Source organism: Frieseomelitta varia, unplaced genomic scaffold (assembly GCF_011392965.1).
Source record: "Frieseomelitta varia isolate USP_RPSP 00005682 unplaced genomic scaffold, Fvar_1.2 scaffold_558, whole genome shotgun sequence".
Taxonomy (NCBI): domain Eukaryota; kingdom Metazoa; phylum Arthropoda; class Insecta; order Hymenoptera; family Apidae; genus Frieseomelitta; species Frieseomelitta varia.
The window spans coordinates 327,581-352,336 of record NW_025110321.1 but is presented as its reverse complement, the minus strand read 5'-3'; the positions used below and the strand labels follow the sequence as shown (position 1 = coordinate 352,336).

Below are 24,756 nucleotides of genomic sequence, written 5' to 3'. Positions count from 1 at the left end.
AAAGGGAAAGTGGAAAATTAGCTATACCCTATATTAATTGCTCCTATAATAAACTAAATTGTCCCTATACAATGAACGATTCGTAGCATAGTTTAATTCGAGAGAAATAGGTTTTCCTGGACGACCTATACTGGCAACAAACAAGATGTTGCGTAAGCGCATCTCGGCACAACTCGTTTCCTCCAGTCGTACTTGATTCACTTTCCATATTTATTCGCCTGGAAGCTTGACCTTCGACCGGACTTTACGCTAGTGAATTTCAGCTCGACGAGCATCGAAGGTTGGTATCGCGGTTGCTTGGTATCGTACTGATACATACATTACGTGACCTAAAAAATTGTCCGCCTTTTTCAACTCTGTGCAACAGCGGTTCTCAACCCCCCCCCCCTTTTTTTTTTCTCTTCCGTACCCCTTGATTAGGCTTTTCATTTGCGAGTGCCCCCTCCTCTGATGAACTCCCACTCGTTCCTCAAAAAAGTTGGTTCTTTTTTTTTAATTTTCTTAGGTTAGTTAAATAAACAAACGAATTAAATTAACCTAATGACATTTCAGATCAAAACTGTGTAAGTCTGTTTTTATGTTTTTATTTTAACTCCTTACTTTGATGCTTTCTACCATTATCAATATTATTTCCGGATACCACAGGTTGGGAACCGCTGCTCTAGAAATTTTGACTTTCGTTGTTATTTAAATGTAGTGATGTATAAAGTATATTTTTATATTATAAATGAATAAATATAATTTAATTATGAAAAAATATATATATTATTATTAATTATATATAATATTATATATAATACACGTATATTTGTATATGTATATTTAGATCGTGTAATATTAAATGTTTTTGTATCATTCGCTAATTATCACACTGAGAATGAGAAAATATCTGATAATCGGTGGTATAATTTTCCTCTCCAATTTCCCTCACTTTTATGTTAGTGTTCTACCATCATTGTTTTTCGCTGACTATTACTATAATTTCTACAAAACATTTTTCTCGTGGCATCTATCGAGCTATTAAAAACAATTTTTTTAATCCGTCGCACAATTTTTCATTTAAAAATCTGGCATTTCGTATTACACGACCTAAATACATATATAATATTAATACGATTAATATAATTAATATACCAAATAATACTATATTGTAATGTACATAATGTGTAATATGGTATAATATATATTGCATTGTATTATAATGTATATCTTTATACAGGACGATTCACGTAACGTGCTCACCTGAAATAACATTTTCAAATTACAGATTTAAAAATTGTTTAATACAAAGGGAGGCGAAATACGTCGTATCAATTTTACTTAAATTGAGATAAAATCAATTTTAATTAAACTTTTTCGAATCAACCTTTGTGTTAAACAATTTTTCGTTAGACGCGTAATTTAAAAGTTATTTCAAACGTGCACGTGAATCACCCTGTATATATGTAATGTACACATTTATTATTAATACAGACCACTCAGTTTCTAGTTATACTATATATAAAGTCACATGAATAAATTATTAAAGACCGAACGATAATGTATTAATAAATTATAAATTCTCAAAAAGACATTTGCCAAATAAAACACCGAAAGTGCAAGAAAAGGACGATTCTACTGAACATGCAATTTTCTAGTGTCAGCGAAGAACCGCATAGGCGTGCATTATCGAACAGCCGCGATGGCTTCAGTTTCTGAGCGAGGCTAATGGCCATGAACTGATTAGGCTGACGAGATCGAATCTTTTCTGTCGTTCGTTAACAGGTCTGTAATCCGGTTCGCTCGAGGCAAAGGTTAATTTTAGCGATTGACACCACGCTCTCTAATTGTTCATTAATCACGTTTCTCGATAGAATACTTACGTCACTCTTATGTAACCTTTTTTCTCATTCCTCTCCTCTAATTCTATCCACCATCCTTCCACTTCTGTCTCTATTTTATTTTAACTAGAGATGAAACTCTCAAAGTTCTCTACTACTTTTGTAACCTGAAACCCTCGAAGCCTGGACAAGTCATAATTCTTGCGAAAATTTGTTTCTACTCGACCAATAATTGGAACCACTGTATTAAAATTTTTATCAACGCAACCAAAGAGATAGAAAATTTATTTCGTTCGCTGAATATTATACTTCGTGTATTTTAGTCAATGATAATTTAATTCTGATTCATCACTTGAATTGACAGAAATTATTTATTTATTATTTATAAATTATTTATTTAGCAAAAAAAAAAAAGGAATTTGATTTTCAAATTAAAATTTTAGTTCTTAACGAAACAAAAAGAAAAAAAAAACAAAGGAAAAAAGAAAGACGAGCGGTTCTAGATTTTTTAGAGTTCATAGACCTCCGTTAAGGTCCGCATTTAAGTACATAAAAAGTCAAACTTCGACTCATCTTTAGTCTTGATAGCTTGCAAATACCTTTGCTCTGAAATGGACAAAGAAGAGCTAGAGGTTTGGAACAGCAGTTTCGTTTCATGCTCTGTATTACGAACACGTTCGACTTTTCTTCCGCGTTTTCGCCTCGGGGAGGGAAAAAGATTAGTTCCGTTCGCAACAAGTGATCGTTAATACGTTCACGCGGTCATGTAGGTCGCGATAGTTGTTGCGCAGGAGTTCACGAACCGCATGTAGGTCGGCACAGTGTGAATCGGACGATCTATTTATTGTTGCGTACGAAACGAACAACATATACTTGAAAACATAATTGTCTCTAGTAATTTTCGTAATTGCGCGCTCATAATAAGTGGAGATCAGGTTAATGAGAATATCTTTCTGCCATTTAGTACACAGTTGACCAATGTATACTAATCATCAATGTGTATAATATTTTTGTATCGACATGAGAAGATTTCCTTCTTGGACTTTTGCTGCATCTCCGCAGAAACGGAATCTCATTACTTTACGTCGAATGAATTTCATTAGTTTTATTTATGATTTCGAATATTTCGAAATGATATTTATCATTTTAAATATTTGAAAATGATACTTTGAACGATACTTATTTTAAATAGTTAAAATTACACAATAGTAATTTTAAATATTTTAAAATGATTTATTTATTTTAATGATACACATATAATATTTTAAGTGATAATTTTACTTATGATTAATCATCTCTTCGTAGTAACACAACGAAAGAGGATATAAAGCTCTCTCTATCTGTCTGAGCTGCATTTATTCGTTTGTTAAATGAACTTCTGGCTTCCCTAGACGATACTTTATTAACCAACAGTATTAGAAATAATTTCTTTAACTAACAAGTAGTAGATCTGCAAATTTATAAAATTCGAGATTTCATTTGATTTAGTATCGAACTTGTAGCTATCATTTATAGTTTATACTGGTAATTTATGACTCCTGACTCATAATTCGTAATTTACGACCAAATATTATTTATTTTAACATTATTTAACAAATATTATTTATAATAATATTACGACCAAATATTATTTATTTTCGCATCATTTAACAAATATTATTTATAATAATATTACGACCAAATATTATTTATTTTCGCATCATTTAACAAATATTATTTATAATAATATTACGACCAAATATTATTTATTTTCGCATCATTTAACAAATATTATTTATAATAATATTACGACCAAATATTTATTTTCACATTATTTATCAAATATTATTTATAATAATATTATTTAACATTATTTAACAAATATTATTTATAATAATATTACGACCAAATATTATTTATAATAATATTACGACCAAATATTATTTATAATAATATTACGACCAAATATTATTTATTTTCGCATTATTTAACAAATATTATTTATAATAATATTACGACCACATATTATTTATTTTCGCATTATTTAACAAATATTATTTATAATAATATTACGACCAAATATTTATTTTCACATTATTTAACAAATATTATTTATAATAATATTACGATCAAATATTATTTATTTTAACATTATTTAACAAATATTATTTATAATAATATTACGACCAAATATTATTTATTTTCGCATTATTTAACAAATATTATTTATAATAATATTACGACCAAATATTTATTTTCACATTATTTAACAAATATTATTTATAATAATATTACGACCAAATATTATTTATTTTAACATTATTTAACAAATATTATTTATAATAATATCACGACTAAATATTATTTATTTTAACATTATTTGACAAATATTATTTTAATATTAATTCGATCGTGCGGAAGATCGCTCCTGGCGATGAAATTCAGTTATCAGAATACGAATTCCCATTATACGAACTAAATGAAGTCCCGCCCACGCGATCTTCCACTGTCGCTTAAAATCCCATTTTAACGAGGGTAAAGAAGAACGACGACGACGACGACGATGGATTGTTTGAATTACCAGATTGCGTAATATCGTGACGAGCTACGTAGTGGTTGATCAAGTGGAACAGGTTTCGTAGACCGTCCGCTCGAGCATCTGTCGATCGATATTCAGAATCGAATAGCGAAGATTGTTCGTAAGAACAATAGCGAAAGAAAAAATGATCTCTCACAATTTTTAACAGGAAGAGAAAAAGAAACGAATGCAATTTTGCATGAAACGTAGCACGTATACGTGTTACACACGTATGTAAGTAGAGAAGGTTGTTTCGTTAGCGAAACGATTTTATTTACGTACTACGGACATTCACTTCAATCGGAAGGATTGTGTCGAGTTATTGCACAGTGAAGGAAATTTTGTTGCCATTCGCCTGATTCCGGGTGCATCGTCCAGCAACGAACACAACCGATGATAATTATTCCGATAAGTCTCTAACTGAGCAGAATTGTGGGAATCTCGGTCATTGAAAGACGAGAAAATTACGAAAAAAAAGCATCAAGTCTAAATGTCTTGTGGAACTATATTTTTTAAATATAGAACTTTATAGTGCAGCAGTGTCTTTTTAAGCATTCACAGTCGGGACCGAAAGCGGAGTGACGCTTAAGTGATCATCAACTGTTATACCGGCGAATTTCAGTATTGCTTACTACGTTATTTAATAGTAGCAAAGAAATTTAACATTTCAACATTTTATTTAAACCGAATGCATTTGAACGATTTTAAATTTAATGCGCACATACACTCACACGAAATAAAGCAATAAATTATAACAAAGAGAGAATTATCAATTGATTGTAATTAATCTAATCATTCTCGAAAATTCATTGAAATTCCTGTAAAAGTAGTTTTATTTGTTTAGTTTATTTTTTATCGGTCAGTCATTGCATTATGGAATAAGATAGTGGAATAAGATATTCTTTAAAAATATCTGCCCGAATGACTCGCGTTTTATTTTTAAAATGTAATTGCATACTGTACGCTCTACTTTTTTTTTTTTTTTGGAACTATTAGTCCGTCACCACAAAACGGAATAACAAATATTCTCGTTGAAAATAGATTTCTACTTCGAATTCTCCGCTGATACATGAGTTTGCATAAAATATAACTGTATATCTAATACGTCTGCATACTTTTTCGTGACCAGCTTATGCGTTACACGTCACTGCTCATGATTATTCTTACTAACACCGTGGTTGATGGACGTTGCTCGAATAATTGAAATTTAAAACGTGTACAAGTCCTAGCCAATAACACAACCGAAACGATATTCGTGGTTCTAATAAACAATTGCACATTTCAATAATAGCAAGGGAATAATATTAAAAGTGTATTGTCCGAATAGTTACGAGTGATGATATAATAATACATATATAAATAATTCGAAATGAATACAGTGATTGGAAGAGTGAATAGATTGGCTTGTGTATACTTCTTAATAAGTCATGTAAAAATGTTCGATAAATAATAATAATAATATATATATATATAGTAATAATAATAATTATTATATAATATATAATAATACAATAATTATATAATATACGTATATGCTATTATACTACTATTAATTATTATTATTATTATATTACCGTGTGTATAATAATAATAACTCATTATACGATAAAATACATTCAGACAAACAAGAAAAATATAAATAAATGAAACGTTTCATCTTTGTTGTTAAATATACCGTGAAACAATATTTAAAGGTAAAAGACAATATTTTGTCAATAATTAAAGGTAAAAGGCAACTCATTGCACGAAAGTTGTATAGTTAACTATCGCAAAACTTACGTGCGATATTCAAGAAACAAATTATCCAATCCGTATTCAGCCTCTTCAGGGACAGGGGAATTCAGCACACCGATTCGCTCATCGTTCGAATCGTCTAAATCTAGATCCAGACAGACATTTCTTTTCACTTTCGCGCCAGTTGCTTCGTTTTGCTTCACTAACCGAAGCTGTTTTCTTTCCTAGAATCGACGCGTGCTTTTCGTGCTCTCACTCGTTTGAAAAAAGAAACTTTTTTTCCACCTTTCTTCCTCCTCTTATTCTTTTTTCTTTTTTAATCCCCTGCAATTCAAACCCCTCGCGAAAACAGAAAGAGCACAAGTTGTGGATACTCGAAATCGAAGTAATTTCAAAGAACGAAAGAGAAAAAGAGAGAGAGAGAGACAGAGAGACGAATGATTGAAAGTGGAGGGAAAAAGGATCGTCCGGGCAGGTGCACGCGCGTATAACCCGATAAACTGTAATTCCGAATTAGAGCGACGAACGAGCAGTCGAATTAATCCAATTTCCCAGAGTCTGTAACGAGATTTGCGCATCCTAGAGGGACGCGCGATAATATAAACTCGATCGCGCCGAGGAAACCGGTCTGGGAGGGGGGAGAGATTAAAACTTGCGCGTTCTGCTTCGTCGTGGTGTCTCGCCGAGGAATCTCCTCCGACTAAGAAAAATCATTTCGGATCTTATGCACGAGGTCTTGCGAAAGTTTGTTCCCGCAGCCCGACGACGACGTTGAAATAATCGGGTTTCCCATCGAAACCGACGAAGGGGAGAACGAAATGCTCAGTCAGACGGAAATTGCCGCTCATTTTTCTCCTATGATACGGTCAATCCTGGTGTAACGCATGATTTCATTACAGGTTTTTGCACTGTCAATTAGGCTTTGCATGTTTTATCCTTTTTTTCTAGATCATTCACCCTGAATGCGTTAGAAATCAACTCTTCTACAGATTATATATTCACCTTCCGTGCAAATTCTCACCCTCTTCAACAGGTCAAATTCATCCTTTTGCAAATTACGTTTTTCTACAAATTTGTTTTACCAAGCCATTGTAACGAAAAATAAAATAAAATCCAACGTAAAGTTATTACTCCGAAATAAAACTTTTGTCGCACGTGTGTATGTAATAAAAAACAAAAAAAGTAAACGGCATATAAAATTGGCATATTTTATGAAAAAAAAAAAAGAATCATCGAAATTTCTAAGAATGCATCGTTGTAAATCTAAAAAATTTCTACGAATAACGGGAATTTGTCAATTTGATGGCATTGTGTGTTGTGTGTTTCTAACACTGGTCACCTCGACAGTTCTAATGTTAATCTTTATCAACTAGTTTGGTAGTCCAATTAGTTTAAGTCTATTTAGGTCTACTTAATAATTAGTTTAAGTCTACTTCCTTTATACACATAATCTAACTTAGACTTTTACACACGAATTATACGCAGTTGTGCTGCTCTTTCCCACTTTGAAAAGAACTTCACCTGCTACTCGATCGCGACGATACTCTACGTATCTAATCTGATCGATGCTACCGACCAGACTTTGAACCAGCTATGTACATACTATACACGCGCTATCGTACATCGTAATCGACGAATCTCCGAAAGTCTCCATGCCACGCTCTTTTTTTACAGTTGCCCGCGAAACGTTGCTTTACGGACAACAAAAATCCGGAGGAGTGGCCGGTCGAAAGTCCCGCAACGTTAACGGGAGCTCTCATCCTCGCGATGACCACGCAATTAAAAACAAATTTAACTCGAGTCGCAAGTAGGAGAACAGTTCGGTAATAATTGGTTGCCGCAACAACGAATCGTCTGGCCGTTACTAACGAGACGTCACGCGTGTTAATTGTCTCTACCGTGCGACGGCTCTCCGTGCTTTTGCACGTTTTGCCAATCGTCGCGTGAATATTTTTTTTTTATCCGTCCACCGATCGCGAAACTCCTCTGCAATGAAATATGTACCAACTAATCTCGATGACGTTTCTTTTCGAAAGCTATATAGCAATGATGACATTATTTTATACCGGATGAGTCACCTGACAAACGAGAGGCTGAAATATACTCGAAACGCAATTCTATTAAAAGAAACGTTTGTAATAATTGACTCGACACTCGTACTGAAAAAAAAGGGACAATAAGTCAACAGCAGTATGTATCTCCCGAACAAATAGTTCAATTATCGCGAAATTCTGTGAGACTGATAATTTTGATAATTAATATGCTAACATATAATATATTGCTATATTATTATACATACCAATATATAATAATAGACTTGACAATTAATTCAAAACCGCTATTACGAAAATTAATTTACTTTACTTTATCGAAATTATCTTTCCAATAGAGACGCCTCGTCGTTGCAAAACTTTTAACAGAGACAAAAAGACAACAAGAATGCCGGCGCAAAAGTAAGCAGAAGCGAGATCCTCTCGGAAAGGCAAAGGTGACTTTTAGCAATATTGAAAGAAGCTATTATTGGTATGTCACGCATTGGCTATCGGCTACAAATGATATTAATAGCATTAATCTATTATGTTCATCCATTAATGTCATGTCGCTTTCTATTATAGGCAATCTGCGCGAAAGAGCCAGGTTCACACCGCACACGCGTCTAAATGCCTTTGCAGCAGTACCCACTTAAGCGTCCGTCACTATCCCCACCGATTTTTTCGAATCGAGAGTAAATGTAAAGCTCTATGCCGAAAGCTGCGTGAAAAATGAGTGATAACTGATACCGATATTTCGGCACAATTCGCAAAATACACTTTCCCCGCTTAAGCGTCCGCCGTGGGGAGATCCCGACGGTGGACGCTTAAGCGAGAACTACTGTATCACAAGCGTGCCGCAATTTATCGCGCCGCTCTGCTCGTGACTCGATAATAACTTGTAATGTATATGTTCCTGAAAGCGAAAGCTTCGAATGCAAAACTGGCAGTCACGCTTGCGTTCGTGCAAAACCGACGGGAAAGCGGGGACGACTTTCCTTGCTGTTTATTAAAACGCTACGCTACGAATTATTCTCGATGACTTTTAATTTTTGCACATATATATATATTTTTTTTTCCTTTGACATTTGATGATCAATACGTTCGTGACTGAATGGCGGACGAAAGAAGAGCTATGACTGTACAGAGTACAGGGATTGACAAAATGGCGGCTCTGTGGAGGTACTGCAATTTTTGAAATATACATACGCACTGTAAATACAGTGGATTTTTATTTATTTTTCATACAAGATAAGAGAATTGTTAACAATAAAATTAAATATCAACGAGCAAATGTAAATATATTTGTATATCGTGAAAAATCGGGGATGCTCGCAGTTCTACAGTGCCTATGCACATAACCTAAAAAAAAAAAGCTGCTATTGGTAAGAAGTTCCCGTACAAATTTGAAACTGTTGCTGAAACCACGATCGCCGATTGTTTCAGACTTTGAACAAGATGCTCATTGAACTCAAGCACGTTAAAGTCGAAAGCATTGCGTTTTAAGTTTTAGATTAGATTTGTCAGCAATTACGTTCGAGGCAATCTTGTTCGATCTATTTTCGCGACGTTCGTAAATGACCGGACGCGCGCCAAAACCGTACACGCGTCAGTTAGGGCCATCTGCGATTTTTATCACCAATTAACGCGAATTTTTAAACTCTCGAATTTACTCCCTGCTAGCAATTGAACCATTCGGAAAAGTTATTCCATTTAATCACGAAGATACAAAAATACATTCCGAATTGCGAACATTTTGAAATATTAATTACAGAATTGAAACAATCGTCTTGAGCGTGCAAACGGATTGCAAAAATTAATCTGGATAACTGAAATTGAGGAGTTAATTATTATGTACTATAACAGTTATAGAATTTAATTTATTATATGTTAATTTAAGTTGGCGAACGAAATGATTTGCAGTCGTTCTGATAGATAAATAATGGAAGTTTCTCTCTCAACTCTTCTGAAAGTTTCAAACTTGTAAAAGTTGGTATCGAATCACCGCGGACAAAAACGTCTGGCTGGAAGTCTGAATTAATTATCAGTTTCCTGTTTCCGTTCGCTAAACCGTCTAATTTCCACGGCGGTCTTGTTTTCGCGGAGTCGCTAGAAATCGCGTTGGCTTTTGACGAACCGTAAATAGTGTTCAATAGGATTATTACCGGTGTGCGTTTCTATGGTGCACCATATAGTAACCCCAAGTATGTATCTTTCAATTAGCGAGCGTGAATTTGTACGGGGAAACGGGGACAGGAAAGAGGCTCTTGATTAGGTAGCCGAGATCGAATCAAATGAAAAAAAATTGAAGAAAAACCAACTGAAATTCAGAATGTCTCTTCCGATGTGGGGCCACGGAGAACGTGGAACACAAGAGTAAAATAAAAGATGAATAATCAGATTTGTTCAAATTTTATTTACTGAAACGAAATCTCAGTAGTTTTCATTTGATTTACTGTACAGATTTTGCGTTGCAAATCAACCCTTTTGCAGATTGTATTCACCTTTTTTGCATATCGATTTGAAGCGCGAAATCTATAAAATTTGTTACTATGCTGCGATTTGTAATTTACGACTTGAAAATTTTCCCAATGATGTTAGCTCAATTGCAGGAAAATAAAACCTGACGAATTAAGGTTAGAAATATGCTACGAAACGCGAGTAGAAAAATCGAAGGTGGAATTTATTCAGTTGAAAATCGAAGGATAACGCCAGATTGCGAAAACGAGAACGTAAACAAACGGCGGAGACACGTGACAGAGTAACATGATTCTGCGATAGGTGAAGAGGTAAATTACAGTGATTAAGTAAGTAAGTACCGCCTCTCTCCTATTGCAGTCGATGTTTCCAGTCGATAAGAAAGGAAAGCAAAGGAACAAGATTTCGCGATGCGCTGCTGCTGCGCGCTATTGTTTATTATCCACGTTGGAAAGATAAACGAAAGATGAGTCTTGTTCTCCTTTCACTTGCACTCGCGTCCTGGATAAAGAAGTATCAATCGTAACTGGTATAATGCGTTAGACCAGAGCATCTCAATGGGATCGCGTGACTAAATTTGGAGGTGGTAGAAATTTTAGCAAAGTTGATAAAATCCCTGGACGCGCAATGACCGAAAATTAATTCAAAGCCAAAGTTCCAAGGCACCAATGAATTGTTTTTCGAATAAATTTTCTTTATAATTTATTATCACCAAATTCATATTCCTAGTTTGTACGCCTATTTTTTTTATTTTTTTTTTTTTTTTTTTAAATAAAACATCAAAATATAAGAAGAAACTAATTTTATTAATTTTAAATTAAATTACGAATTTATTTTAGTAGGAAAGAATTTTTGGCTCACCATATATATATATATATGTATAGTAAAAAAATTAATACATGAGCAAATAAATGATCAAATGTCAATTGTACGTCACGTGACGCCAACAAGCCTCATTAAAAATAGTCACAATTGACATTTAAGCATATTCAAATATTCCTATGAATTTTTCACATCAGACATACACTTGTAGATTAAATCCTGTAAATCTTGTAATTTCGAATTTGCTCGAAAACTTCTCCAAACGCGGCCACGACAGTGTCTTGCACAACGCGCGCGCTATCAGACACTCAAAGGTGAAAAAAAGTGCCCGGCGATCGTTCAGATACTCTCTTTTTCGTGCAAGCTTGCTCACGATGATCATTGCGCTGAACAAGTTAACAGAAACTTACAGAAACTCGCAGCGGGACGACGCTAGACGATACGGACGTTCGCTAGATCCAGACGAAACTTTCCTCTTCGAATCTAACGGTATTGCCTGCGAGAACGAAATCGCGGGAAGGTAACGCTGCCTCTTTAACACGCATAAGACGACGAGCGGTCGAGCACAAACACGCTGAGAAAAGTGAACGTCGGAGGAAACGAACGCGTGCAACACACCGACCAAGAGTGGGGAGGGTGGAGAGGCTAGAACGTGAAACATAGGAAGAGAAAACGAGGGAGAAAGAGAATAGTCACGATCGCGTTTGCACCGCGACGAGCAACAGAGTTCCAGTGAATCAGGCGAACATCCTGCGTGATGGAAATTCACGTACCCGGACGGAAGTCCGAGGGAGACCACGAACGAGATACGGCGTCCAAGTAGTGTTGCGCCGATTGCACGTGAACGCGCGAGCATTCGGCGCATCTGCGCAATTTGTTCGACATGGCGAGCGTTCGCGCGTCAACCATCGCTCGTGCAGATAAGCGAACATAACCGATAAAGCGAACGGCGATTTAATCGAATCGGCTATCGATGTACGTAGAGGAGTTCGCGAAACAATTCTAGCTGTACGAGGATTCGCTAGACTTTTCGATCGTGAGCGTTGCGACAGAAGTTTAACGATAAAATGTTAGGTTAGGAATATGTTTCTAATATAGGTAGTATGTTATATCCGGTGTTTCTGAGATCGTGATATACAACCGGCCAGGAGGTAATATATAAATATTATATAATAATATAAAATAAAAAAATAAGCCCAAAAACGAGAGTAAATTTCTTTTACTCAAGTAGCTTCGTTCTCGAGTTTGAAAATTTACGGATTCTAGACTATTATATGTACTTGAATTTAACTAATTCTAGATGTGACAGAAAAAAATAATTGACGGGGGAGTAGTCTATATTCGACATTTGTTGATTCAATCTGTTATTAAAAATATTACGGATTTATTTCAGTAGGAAGTGATTTTTGACTCACCCTGTAAAATCACACACTGGTTGATACCGCAATAATAATATTGATTAAGAATATATTATACATTATATAATACATAAATAGAAACATATTTCTCAATTATTGTAGGAAATTCTTTTTCTGATTTTTGCCTGGCAGCCGTTACAGGCAGCGAAAATATTTATTAAAATATTATTCGCAGCGATAAATATTTTTGATTAATTTTGACCATCGTCAATATTTTCTGACATTACTGACAATTAATATCTGATAATGCAATCTGATCTAATAATGCAACTAAAGATTAATAAGATAATGAAATAAAAAAATGTTTCACCATCGAATGATAACGATTCAATGATACGATACAATTAACGTACTAGAACGGACAAGAAGTAAGAAGTAATTCTTTTTATTACGATCTTCAGTGTTGGATAGCAGACAAAGATTTGCATCTGATTTTACTCATTAGCTTATTATTAGCCAGCTACGTTAAAAGAAAATAGAAAAAAAAAAGGAGAGAAAGTTCACCGTACTCTGTCGAGCAAAATTTTCGTGCTTTCACTCGACAAAAGTTGCACGAACACGTTCCAAATGAATTTTTCCAAACAACAAATACGAGTTCCAACTTTTTCAATTAAAAAAATTTCCTATTTGAATTTTTTTCATTTGAGCCACGATTGGTTCCGATTCGAAGCTTCGAACTTCAAAGTTGGATCAACGATCACGAGCGGATCACTGGAGATTCCGAGACTCTGTGTTTATCTTCCGGGTGAACTTTCGTGGCGAAGAATGCAAAGGGAGGAATAAAGTGCACCGGCCTCTCGTTCCGGCCTCTCTGGAATGCGCACTATTCCTGGAGATTCTTCAGGAATTCGGTGCACCGACTTACGAAAGAATTCCCATGCAATATACGTTAATGTGCGTTTTAAATATTTCTAAAAATAGCTTTACGACACGAGAGAAAAATCCTCCGTACCCGTCGAACGAGTAATGTAACGCATTCACGAGTATTCTCAATCAAACTGATCGATACTATTGTTTGTCACATAATTTTCTAATTCCACTGTAGAAAATTCAATTCAGGTAGAAGCAAATGTATGATACTTCTACACGTTCATTTTTATTGTAAGAAGATATCACGCTGGTAAATTCTAAGATAAATTTAAAAAACAACGTTCTGTATGTTTCAATTTGTGAAATCAGATATATGACTTTGTTACTCTCTCGAATAAAAAATATAAACGTTAATCCAAAATAAAAAGTTAAATCAACGTTACTGTCATTTAGACAACACTGTGTACTTATTGTATTATCAAAAGGCGAATTTATCAAACCGACTTGTGTAATAACGCCCACGCAAAAATGGAATTATTGCGTTTTTCCCCATGTAATATCTCTCTCGATAAATATTTGCGTACAATTTCCGTGACCTAAATAGACAATAATTCGTACCAAGTGATAAAATCGAATAAAAAAAACATTAAACGATCCTGCCAGGATTCGAACCTGGAATCTTCTGATCCGTAGTCAGACGCGTTATCCGTTGCGCCACAGGACCAATTTCTTACACTGTTTTTAAATTTGTACAAATATTGTACACGTAAATCTCATTAAACAATTACAAATAAATTGATTTAACAATCAGATATTAATAAATACCTTCTCGGCCTACCTTTATTTCAAGCTACAATAAATAAAAGAGAAGAAATTATGTATTCTATTCTACTCTACTCTACATGTATCGCAAAACAATTTTGCTCATTGTCTCATTTGACGAGTTGACGATATGAGAGAATCGTAAAAGTTTTTTCTTTTTTTATAGATCAGATATTTACGAGATATATCGTGCAAATGGTTCACCGCTTGGCATTTTACGTGGGCTAATGTTACGTTGCCTGCGTAAACGCCGAGAAAAATCGCTAACGAGCCAACGAGCCAGAAATCGGGAATAAATCGCACGACGTTAAATGTCATCGTGACGGGGATATCGACTCACCGTGGTCAAACGGGACGGAGCGTTACAATTAAAAACTAAGGCGCGCACGACAGTACCTACAAGATTGGGAACATGCACGGCACAGGAATCCGACTTTCGAAACAATACACACCTCGTGACACTTCCGCGAAACAATAATAATCAACACTATCAAACGATCTATCTCTCTCTCTCTTTCTTTCTTTCTTCTTCTAACGTTTGTTCGTTTTCTGAACGATCGGCGATACACGCCCAACAAACGGATTTCCCATAATCATTCGTGTTAACGCGGATAGTGCGTGTGTCCGACGCTGAGAGAGATAAAAATTCAAACGTACGGGTAACTAGAACGAGCACGTAATTCAATGAGTAACGTCAATGTCACCCCGCCACTGTCCATCGAATGATAGGAGGGTGTCGAGCCAGCCGAAGAAATCGGGAAAAATTATGTTTCGACGTTTGCCACGGACAATCGATCATTCTCCACTCACCGTTCGTAGCTAGATCAGTCACGCGAACCACATAACCACGCGCGTCCCGTTCAACACCTCGAGAACACGAGTGAAACAGACCGAGAGCTGTCACGGACCGTCGATACGCTCGCCATTTTGGTTTACACTGACACTCCGAAACGACCAGCGAGGTGTTTTACCGTAAACGCGCATGCGCGCGACAGGTGGCTGCCCGGGAGTTGAACAATGTGTCCGCAATGCAACGCTGATATTCCAAACTTAAAGATCTTTAATATATCGCCAAACTCGTGTAACATCAACGATATTACAAGACGTTATACAATATAATTTCGTAATTATACAAAATTGTTGTACGAAAAGTAATGAGATGTAAGAAAATAAAGATGACGTATATGAAATAAATCTATTGCCTGATCGTTTCCTATATTATCGATTTAACATAGAATACGATTACAACGCCATGAAATGCGGTACCAATAAAAACGACATACGAAAATGATAAAGGAGTCCAAGGATTCTCAAATCGTGAGTCGAAAAAATATTTCGTCACAGACGAGGAATATTGGGCAGTCTCAAGAGCCTCTTATCATTTTCCTATCACATCCTGTTGTACCGATGCAGGCAAGTTTTGCACTGCAGCACTACTAGTGATGAAAATTAAAATTAAGCGTACACCGTGCAACAAACGGATTTTCCATAATCATTCGTATTAACGCGGATAGTGCGTGTGTCCGACGCTGAGAGAGACGAAAATTCAAATGTAACTAGAACGAGCACGTAATTCGTGTTGAAAAGCGCTAGGCGCACAGCCACTTGCGGTTTGTACAAATTGGTGTTCGAAACTTGTACTCGAAGAACTATAGGTCGCTACAATCCCGTGAAACAGAGAAATTTTCATTTGCGAAAAAACCTAATTTAGCGAAATGAATTCTAAACTTTGGCGATTGTATTACCCTAATTAGACCCTCAGCTTTCTTTTCATACCCCATTTGACCCGTAAAATGGAGAAATAAGTATTTTTACAAATAATTAGTACCTCTGAGTTACCACTAGATGGCGCCACCATGTCAATTTTGTGACAGTTCGCACTAATTACGAAAAAAACCTAATTATGAGGAATAATTTGCCAACTTTTTTATATGCCTCCTTAAAATTAGGCTCCCCATTTTCTTGCTATGTGTGTTTTGTCCTAGAGAAACGTGTGTGTAAAAAGTTGAATTTTTTTTTCAATAGATCGAAGGTTGTCCTTGTCGCACACTGTTGCTTTCCTTGTCTAGCGTCATTAGACAAAGAGCGCACTAGTGTACGACAAGGACAAACATATATGCGCGGTAGACAAGGAGAGCAACAGCGTGCGACAAAGACAGACATATACACGCGGTAAACAAGGAGAGCGATAGCGTGGGACAAGGACAGATATATTCGCGCGGTAGACAAGGAGACTACTTTTGATGTAACGCGCCAAATCATGAAATGGATTTCTTCCTTCGTTCTATTTAAAGTTTTAAATGAACGTAAAAAGATTTGGAAATTTGTTACACATATTTATATTGATCAAATTGGTCGAAATAATTGGTTTCAAAAATATTTAATTACTTGCAAATTACATTGGGAACTTGAATCGAAATTGGAGGTGATATAGTTGGAAACGTGCACGAAATGTTTTACACACAGTTTCGGATATGAATCTTTATTCGGTTAGTTATTAACAATTATTCCAGAACGATGGATCGATTTACATACGTGATTTACATTATCCCAAATTAATTTACAAACTTTCTTCCATGAATATTAAATCACCGATGAACAACAAATATTCTTCGAATACTTTCAAGCAACAGAGATTCATTATGATCCCGATAATATTAGGAATTGTGCAAAATATTTCATATATTGTAATTCAAATTATACGTATTTACAAATTTGGTCGTAATGTATTTACAATAATACTCTAGCAAAGAACATTTTGAAAACTGAATTTTCTGCTAGATCAACAAGAATAGAAAAGAATCAACAAGAATAGAAAAATCTGATTAACGGACAAAAATATAACTATTTTGTGTCACATCGCTGCTGAAAGGAAAGATTATGTCTCAATCTCAAATTAGTTTCGAAGTAGTATGTACATACAGAATATTTTCATACAAATAACCATTAACCATTACCCACGATATCATAAAAAATAATTTCAAAATTATCTGTTACATACATTAACGTATGTGTTTTCTTTTCTTTTTTTTTTTGTTTTCTATTATTTTTCATATTTATTGCCGTAAAATATACGCTAAAAAATATCATTGCTTCAAAGTTTTTTAAAATACGATAGAAAATTGTTTGGCTAGCGCAATTGTCGAGAATTAGGTTCACATTACAGTCTCACCATTTTTCAAAACGAGAACTAAATATCGTGTATCAATTCATATACATATGTATATTCTACAAATACAAATTACAAAACATTCACATCAATGGAAGTTTGTGCTATTTGTTTAAATGGAAACAGTTCCTCTCTCTCTCCCTTTTTCTCTCTCTTTATCGTTAAATTTTCTTTTTAAATATTTAAATATTTAATTATAGCTACTTTCACTTCAGCGCTCAACAATATCTAAATACATCTTTTACCACAAAAATTTCACAATTCTAATTTCTTTACAACGAAATTATTGTTATTCTAACTTCAATTAACCGAAGTAAAACATATTTAAAAAATAGTAATTTTTAATCTTCGTTCAAACGAAATATTTCTTCTAATCTTGCAAAGCTCTAAGATCATTATAGAGAGCATTGACGCCATTGGAAATTCACACGGATTTCAAGGACTTGTAACCGATAATGCAATCAAAAGGGATATTTCAGATAAAAGTTTAATCAGTTTTAGACCAGCTATAAATTGTATGTGCTAGTAAAAATTGTCACAGAGAGATCTTTGTCTTTAGATGAAAGAACAAAGGTCTGTTTTTTTTAATTACTTTCTTTCTTTGATCACACGACCTGTATGCAGATAAGTGATAAAACTTTCAAGTACTCAAAATGTTTTGTACAATTCTAATTTTATAACGTTAACTATATCTTGCAACAGCAAAAATCATTCTGCGAACAGTTTACGAAAGATATTGCATTGACACCGGAGATGGTTTCATGTTTCCTGTAACTTAATTTTCCACGCAAAGCAAATTCTTGTTTTGATGCTTTATCTAGTTTTATGATCCTTGATCATCGTGATATAATTCATCATTCATTTGTAAAACAAGCTTTATACGAACATTTAACTTTACACACGTAGATAAAAAGCAGATGAGATTAAGAGGAGAGATAGTTCGAGGCTTTCTCAAAAATATTACACGAACTTCCTGAATCTAATGGAATTATTTACAATTATTTTATGAGATTTAACATCATTACTATTCCACAGTAGTAACGAAATATATTTATATATACTGTATATATAAAATAAAAATATATAATCCATCTCGTGTTTTAAAATTTCTTAGTTGATAACCATTACAATAATTAATAAAAACGCAGTCTTTTAAAATAGTACTGAAACACTGGAATTATATGATTTGACAATACACATGCCTTGTTCATTTTTGTCCAACACAGCCGCTGCTACAGAAATATAATTGCCTTCGTTAGAAATTTATTTTCAGCAATAACATTGGCTAATACATTATTGCTATTTTTGATCTTTTCAAGCCGTTCACTAAAAAAAATCAAAAATAGACAAAAAATACTATACAAGTCGACATATCGAGACGTTGCAATCTATGAATCAATAGTAGCGAATGAGTTAGTGTTAGCATATCAAGTTAATGCATATCAAACGCGCGTAGCATTGACATGCCACGTTCAACGAAACAATGTTTCACGCTCTTTAACCTAATATACATATATACATATAACAAAATCATCTTATCTATTTACTTTATCAAAATAATGTATCATTTCCATTACTCCTTGCACGATAAAATCAATTCATTTTCTTGAGCATTATGTTTCAACGATCGTGTCTTTTCTCAATTTAAGCCATTAAGAACCAAGCGACAAGACATATAAGTTGCGTGAACGTAATATCATTCAAAAAGTCCAATAGAGTAAGCTGTTGGTTTGGAAGATGGTTCAAAAGATGGCCAATACTTCCTCTTTAACTTTATAAAATTATAAGACCTCGATAGAAAACGAAGTACTGACGATATCGAGCGAATCTTTCGAACTTTTTTTCTCGTGACCACGTAATTCAATAACGTGAGTTATCAACGGAAGAATAATAAAATTTAACGAATGGAAATATTACGTTAACGCAACGTTACGGTTCCTGGATCTAGATCAATCGTTCGTCAGATCGCTCTCCGAATGACTGTTCTCTCTCTCTGTTCTCATCTTGTGCTCGACGTAACAGAAGGTGACAGTAGCAATGACGTTGCTTATCGCCAAAATGAGAAGCTGCGTGTAGAGGTGAGCGACGGTGCTGTAAGCGAAGCTTATTGCCGTCGCGATCGATTGGCAGAACTTGAACACCGCGAATGCTGATGCGCTCTGTTGCACGTACATTGTGCCCAACAGCGAGTAGATTTGAGTATTGAAGCAAGCGTCTCCGAAGCCAAGAGCGAGGCTCCCGGCCATCGCCAGAATCGGCGACGTGGTGATGTACGCTGGACTGTCGGTGTCGGTGAACGGCGAGTCGTTCGGCAAATTCAGGAAAATGGTAACGAAGGCGAACAGGTTGACGCAGAATCCGGTGATCACCACCGACCACACGCCGCAGACGCGGGACACCTTGGTGCCGCAGATGCCAAAGATGATGCCGCCGATCACCTCCCCAATCCCGATGAAGATCCCGGAAAGGCCGACCAGGCTCTTACGAAACTCGCCCAACGCTTTGGTGAATCCGATACTGGACGAATAGACTCCCGAGTAGAACGTCAACAACAGTCCGGTGTAGAGGAACATCAAAGACAACAGAAGCATCCTCGGTGTAATGAAAAGAGAGAGCGCATCGGCCAAAGCGTTCCACGCAGCCAACAGTGGTTTCTTCCTCGCAGGCTCTGGTATTCGAAGTTCCTTGTCAGCGCTGGAAACACCTTCCGCCTCCCCTAAGACCAAGCTGTGCGACACTTTTCTCAAGGCGAGCAGTAAACACGTGCCGAGAAACCCCACTCCGGTGAGCACACTGAACACGAATTTTCTTTGCGACGCGTCGATCTTTGGTTCCTTGAACTCGTAGTAGACGAAAATGTTGCCGGCGAATATAGAGAACTGAAATATCACCCAAAATATTCCGGTGTTCCTGGACATCGTACTCGAGTCGCTGTTCTCGGTTAGGTATTGCCCGTGTCCGGTCCATATCAACGCAGCTCCCAAACCTATGATACAGGAACCGGCATAGAGGAGAACAGTTTGAGGCCAGAGGAAAGATGCTAGGAAAAGAACGTAGAAGCAAGCGCCGGTCAATATAGCAACCCGCGGTCCTGTTACCGAGATGTACGACGGTGCTAGCCAGTTGCATATGGCAAACGCCGCATAGACTATAGCTAAGCTGACGTAGGCTTCGCCGGTGAAATTCGGATCATCGTTGTGAATACTATCCAGCACTGTTTTCTGCACAGAAAATAAGCCTAATGTAATAGAATACAATAAACGTTTGCGTTTTTATCAATTTTAACTTAAATTGTTATTGTCTTGGTAATATTTTTCTTTTTCTTTCTCTTGTTTTAGTATCTCAATGCGTTTAATCTTGATGAATTCACTCTGAATGGAACGTTACTTGATAATCCATTCACAATAGATGACGTATCGCTACATCGAAGAAGAATTGCTCATCTTCGACGATGAACGAGAAATTAGCCGATGCTTGTAATCATCTAGTCTAACTACTTACAAGGTAAAGAGTTAAGCAACCATTCGCGTTGTTCCATCTTTTACAAATTATTATTTATAAAAGAGGTGGTAAAACTGCCAAGATGTTGTGTCCTTCACCCTGAGATTTGCATGATCTTTAAATATGTGTAGGATCAACTTAGTTTTCAAAATGTTCCAAAGTTGCAAAAAATTGTCAGTACCACTACAATGAACTCTATTCATAATTATGCATTCATGCATATGCATCAGTATTGGTCGTAAGGCGGCCAAACATATGAGCTAACCCAAACCCAATTCTTGCTTTTTGTTTATGTAAATATTACATGTACATTAGTTTTATTTAAACTTTATTTTGGTAAATGTTATGTAATATGTACACTAATGTTCAAGAAAAATAAATAAATAATGATGTTTATATTGATTTACTAATTAATTTATTCAGAACAATGTACATAATAGTTTAATTGGACAAAAGTATTGTAAAAGAACACTACCAAGTTTATGCACAAACATGAAGCTTCTGCATATAAACGAATAGACTTTCATATATCCTGTGTTATCTACCAACATGTTCAAAAATCATCAAAATCGAGAGGACATGATACATCGGCAGTTAGATTAATAGACAATAAATTACAATAAAAAATTATTGCAAGAATGTACATGTATGTAGAAAGAAACATGCACAACTGAATGATAACCTCAATTTTCAAATGTTATTTTCAGAAGATAAATATTAAATTACATGCCGACCTTATTTCAATAGATTTTATTTGTACAATTATTATCTGTTTGCTATATTGGATGCAAACTAGATCGTGACTGTTTCCACTTTCATTATTTAATAGAATTAATAGAATCTATCAAGGCCTAACAATTGACTGTTACCTTTTTCCTGCACTGAACAATTTGTTGAACACGTCTACATATATGTCGGTGTATGATATCCAACGTAATATGTATTGTATATATTTCTATATATTATTTACATGTATATCACACTATAAAAATAAAAAAAGCAATATTATCTTATTAACATACAACATTGTGTCTCTTAGCTTATCTTTTAAAAATACTCCTATTATGTTTTCTATTACAAGAATTGCAACGACAATAGTTAAAGTTAATTGTAATAAATATATTTATCGCTATTATTTAAAAAAAAATAATACTTTGAACTATAGATTTATATGTCATACATACTTATCAATAATAACTGATAAATTTTGTTATCAAATCTCTCAAGGCTAATTATACACTGATAATAATGTTATCAGTTTAAATTTTATTGTTTATGACTGCAATCATAATAAAAAATAATGATTTTGAATTCAAAGTATATTATGTAATTCAATTTGATTGTTTCTTCTCTCACAGATTGTTGATTTTCTCTGAAAGATACTAATGTGATATTTGTCATCAACATTTCATGAAGATATTCAACAAAAATTTATAATTTTGGCAAAATATCACTAAATTTATCTTGCAAAGATGATGACAGAACCTGATTGACAATAAAAGTTTTTTGCAAGAGGTTTTAAGAAATCCAAAATGTAGAATTCTTACTAGTAACAATAACTTTATGTTTATTTGGATATGATCAATAATCACTTTTTTTCTGAATTGTTATTTTACTGATGCATTATGATGTACAACAGAAGTTAATAAATTTTATTAGTTTCACAGTTTATGCTTATTTTTTATAACTTTCTCATCATCTTCAAAATTATGCACTCCTTATAATTTCCTTAAAATTTGCAGAATTATGTTATGTAAAAAGTTTTTGTTACCAGTCAAATTAATTAATTTCTACCTTTATAACAAATTAATAATAAAAGAAACACACATTTATGAAAATTACATTAATACTAAAATTGTTATAAACAGTATTTATTAGAAAATGAATACAAATAATTCTGTTAAGTTTTCTTTATATGATCAATTTATTTATACAAAAAATATTTCTTCAGCACTGTGGCTAATGGCAAGTAATCAACTAATTTCAATGGTTAACACCAATATGAAAATCATCTAAAATTAACTTTATTATCAATATGTACAATACTTTGTATAATAGAATAACTTTAAACTGGAACAAGATACATAGAGAATAATGTGCGTACAAAAATGCTAGAAATAACTATCCGTCAATTATATAATAACGACATATAGTTATAAGATTATAAGATTTAATTAATATGATACATTAAACTATAATTAATATTGCAACTGTCAATAATTTGTTTCCAAGTGCAATGTACAACATATGATTGTATGATTGTATGTACGTAATAATTAATGTAATTATGTGATTTCAAAGTTACAATAGAGAACTACTATATGTACATAATACATAAAATATATTTTACATTTTCTTCACTTAATATTATATAAGTACAAATATATATATAAAGGAGAAAATTACTAATTGTAATGACTTAATTATTAATGTTTAATGGTTCCAAAAATACATTTATTATACACAATGCTAAATAACTTGAATCACACACAATAACAATAAATACAATATGTTTATGCATACAATACTCTGGCTTGTGAATAAAAAAATATTTAAGATAACTTTAATAAATTATTTTAGTAAATAATATAACCAGCTATTAAATTAAAAACCTTGTTTAGCTTGTTTTTACAAAAATTATTAATCAGATTTCATTTCAATTTTTTCATACAACGAATGGATGAATAGAATTTATACTAAATTAAAACTAAATTTATATTCTCATAACCATACTGAATACTGATTCATATATATATATAAAATACATAAATTCTCCGTTCATGAAAAAATTCAAATCAAATATCTATTGTCTATTTTTCAAACTTACCTCGATATTTCCCAACGTCTGAAATGCGGTAAATAACAACATAAATCCCCAGCTTAGTATCATCACATTTATAAAACTTTTGTCTAATCTCATGATGAATACTTTTAAATAAAATCAATCAAAATAAAAAAAGAAAGAAAAAAAGGAGGGAAAATCAGAAAAAAATTGAGAAAATTTTTCGCGGGCACGCTCAAGCTTCGTTATTCGGAGTGAAGTATTAAAGGATCAAGAGTAAACAGATGGTCGCGATCTAGGTGAGAAATAGAAGCGAATGTGCGATTGCCAACAATACATAATTCCCTTCTTCCTCAATTGACATGATTTGAAGTCATCGTCAAACTATGGTGGATATACTTCTTATCGACTGCATGATACGTTGTGTTAGAACGAGCATCGATATATCGATATCTTACACGCTATAAATAGGTTATGATTGCAATATTTAACGTCGTATAGTAATATTATTCCGAAAAATATTTCGTAGAGTAGCAAATACACCAAATTGGCATTATATTTGCAATTATTATTTGCCGACGATGGCTCTACATACTAATTTTGTCCTAAATACATGTTTGCAATAAATATCTTGTAACTTTTATATACAGGGTGTCCCGTAAATAGTGGTATGAATAAAAGGTGAAAAAACTAGCCGAGAAGAAAGAATAAAATTTTTCCATTGAAGCTTTTGTTTTCGTGAAAATTGAATTTGAAAAATTTATCAAGCATATTTGAATTTAGTTAATTTCGTACTGGCCAGGCGCGAATGAT

The 24,756-nt window shown here is 34.1% G+C and overlaps 2 protein-coding genes, 1 long non-coding RNA gene and 1 other non-coding gene across 8 annotated transcripts in view; 1 reads left to right on the top strand and 3 right to left on the bottom strand.

Moving 5' to 3' along the window:
* Nucleotides 1-15,442, bottom strand: part of LOC122533862 — a 28,494-nt gene extending 13,052 nt beyond the window's left edge. Inside the window, exons 1-2 of one of the 5 annotated variants that reach the window (XM_043663974.1) lie at nucleotides 15,302-15,440; nucleotides 6,157-6,256 (exon numbers count right to left, since the gene is read on the bottom strand). The gene's annotated coding sequence lies outside the window, so the exon portion shown is untranslated. Of the gene's footprint in view, nucleotides 1-6,156; nucleotides 6,257-11,851; nucleotides 12,222-14,831 lie in introns of those variants that run through there. The other 4 variants (XM_043663970.1, XM_043663971.1, XM_043663972.1 and 1 more) reach the window with 4 other exon arrangements.
* LOC122533864 lies at nucleotides 8,528-8,910 on the top strand. Its single transcript, XR_006307791.1, has 2 exons — nucleotides 8,528-8,634; nucleotides 8,727-8,910. It is a non-coding gene; the product is annotated as an uncharacterized LOC122533864 (long non-coding RNA).
* Trnar-acg lies at nucleotides 14,321-14,393 on the bottom strand. The gene has a single exon. It is a non-coding gene; the product is annotated as a tRNA-Arg (tRNA).
* A 2,093-nt stretch (nucleotides 15,443-17,535) lies between the features above and the next one.
* Nucleotides 17,536-24,505, bottom strand: LOC122533859 (UNC93-like protein MFSD11). The gene is made up of 2 exons (XM_043663965.1): nucleotides 23,989-24,505; nucleotides 17,536-20,881 (listed from the first exon to the last, which is right to left on the bottom strand). The coding sequence occupies exons 1-2, from the start codon at nucleotides 24,079-24,081 to the stop codon at nucleotides 19,610-19,612; spliced, it is 1,365 nt and encodes a 454-aa protein (XP_043519900.1). The 5' UTR covers nucleotides 24,082-24,505; the 3' UTR covers nucleotides 17,536-19,609.
* Between the last annotated feature and the right edge of the window lie 251 nt (nucleotides 24,506-24,756).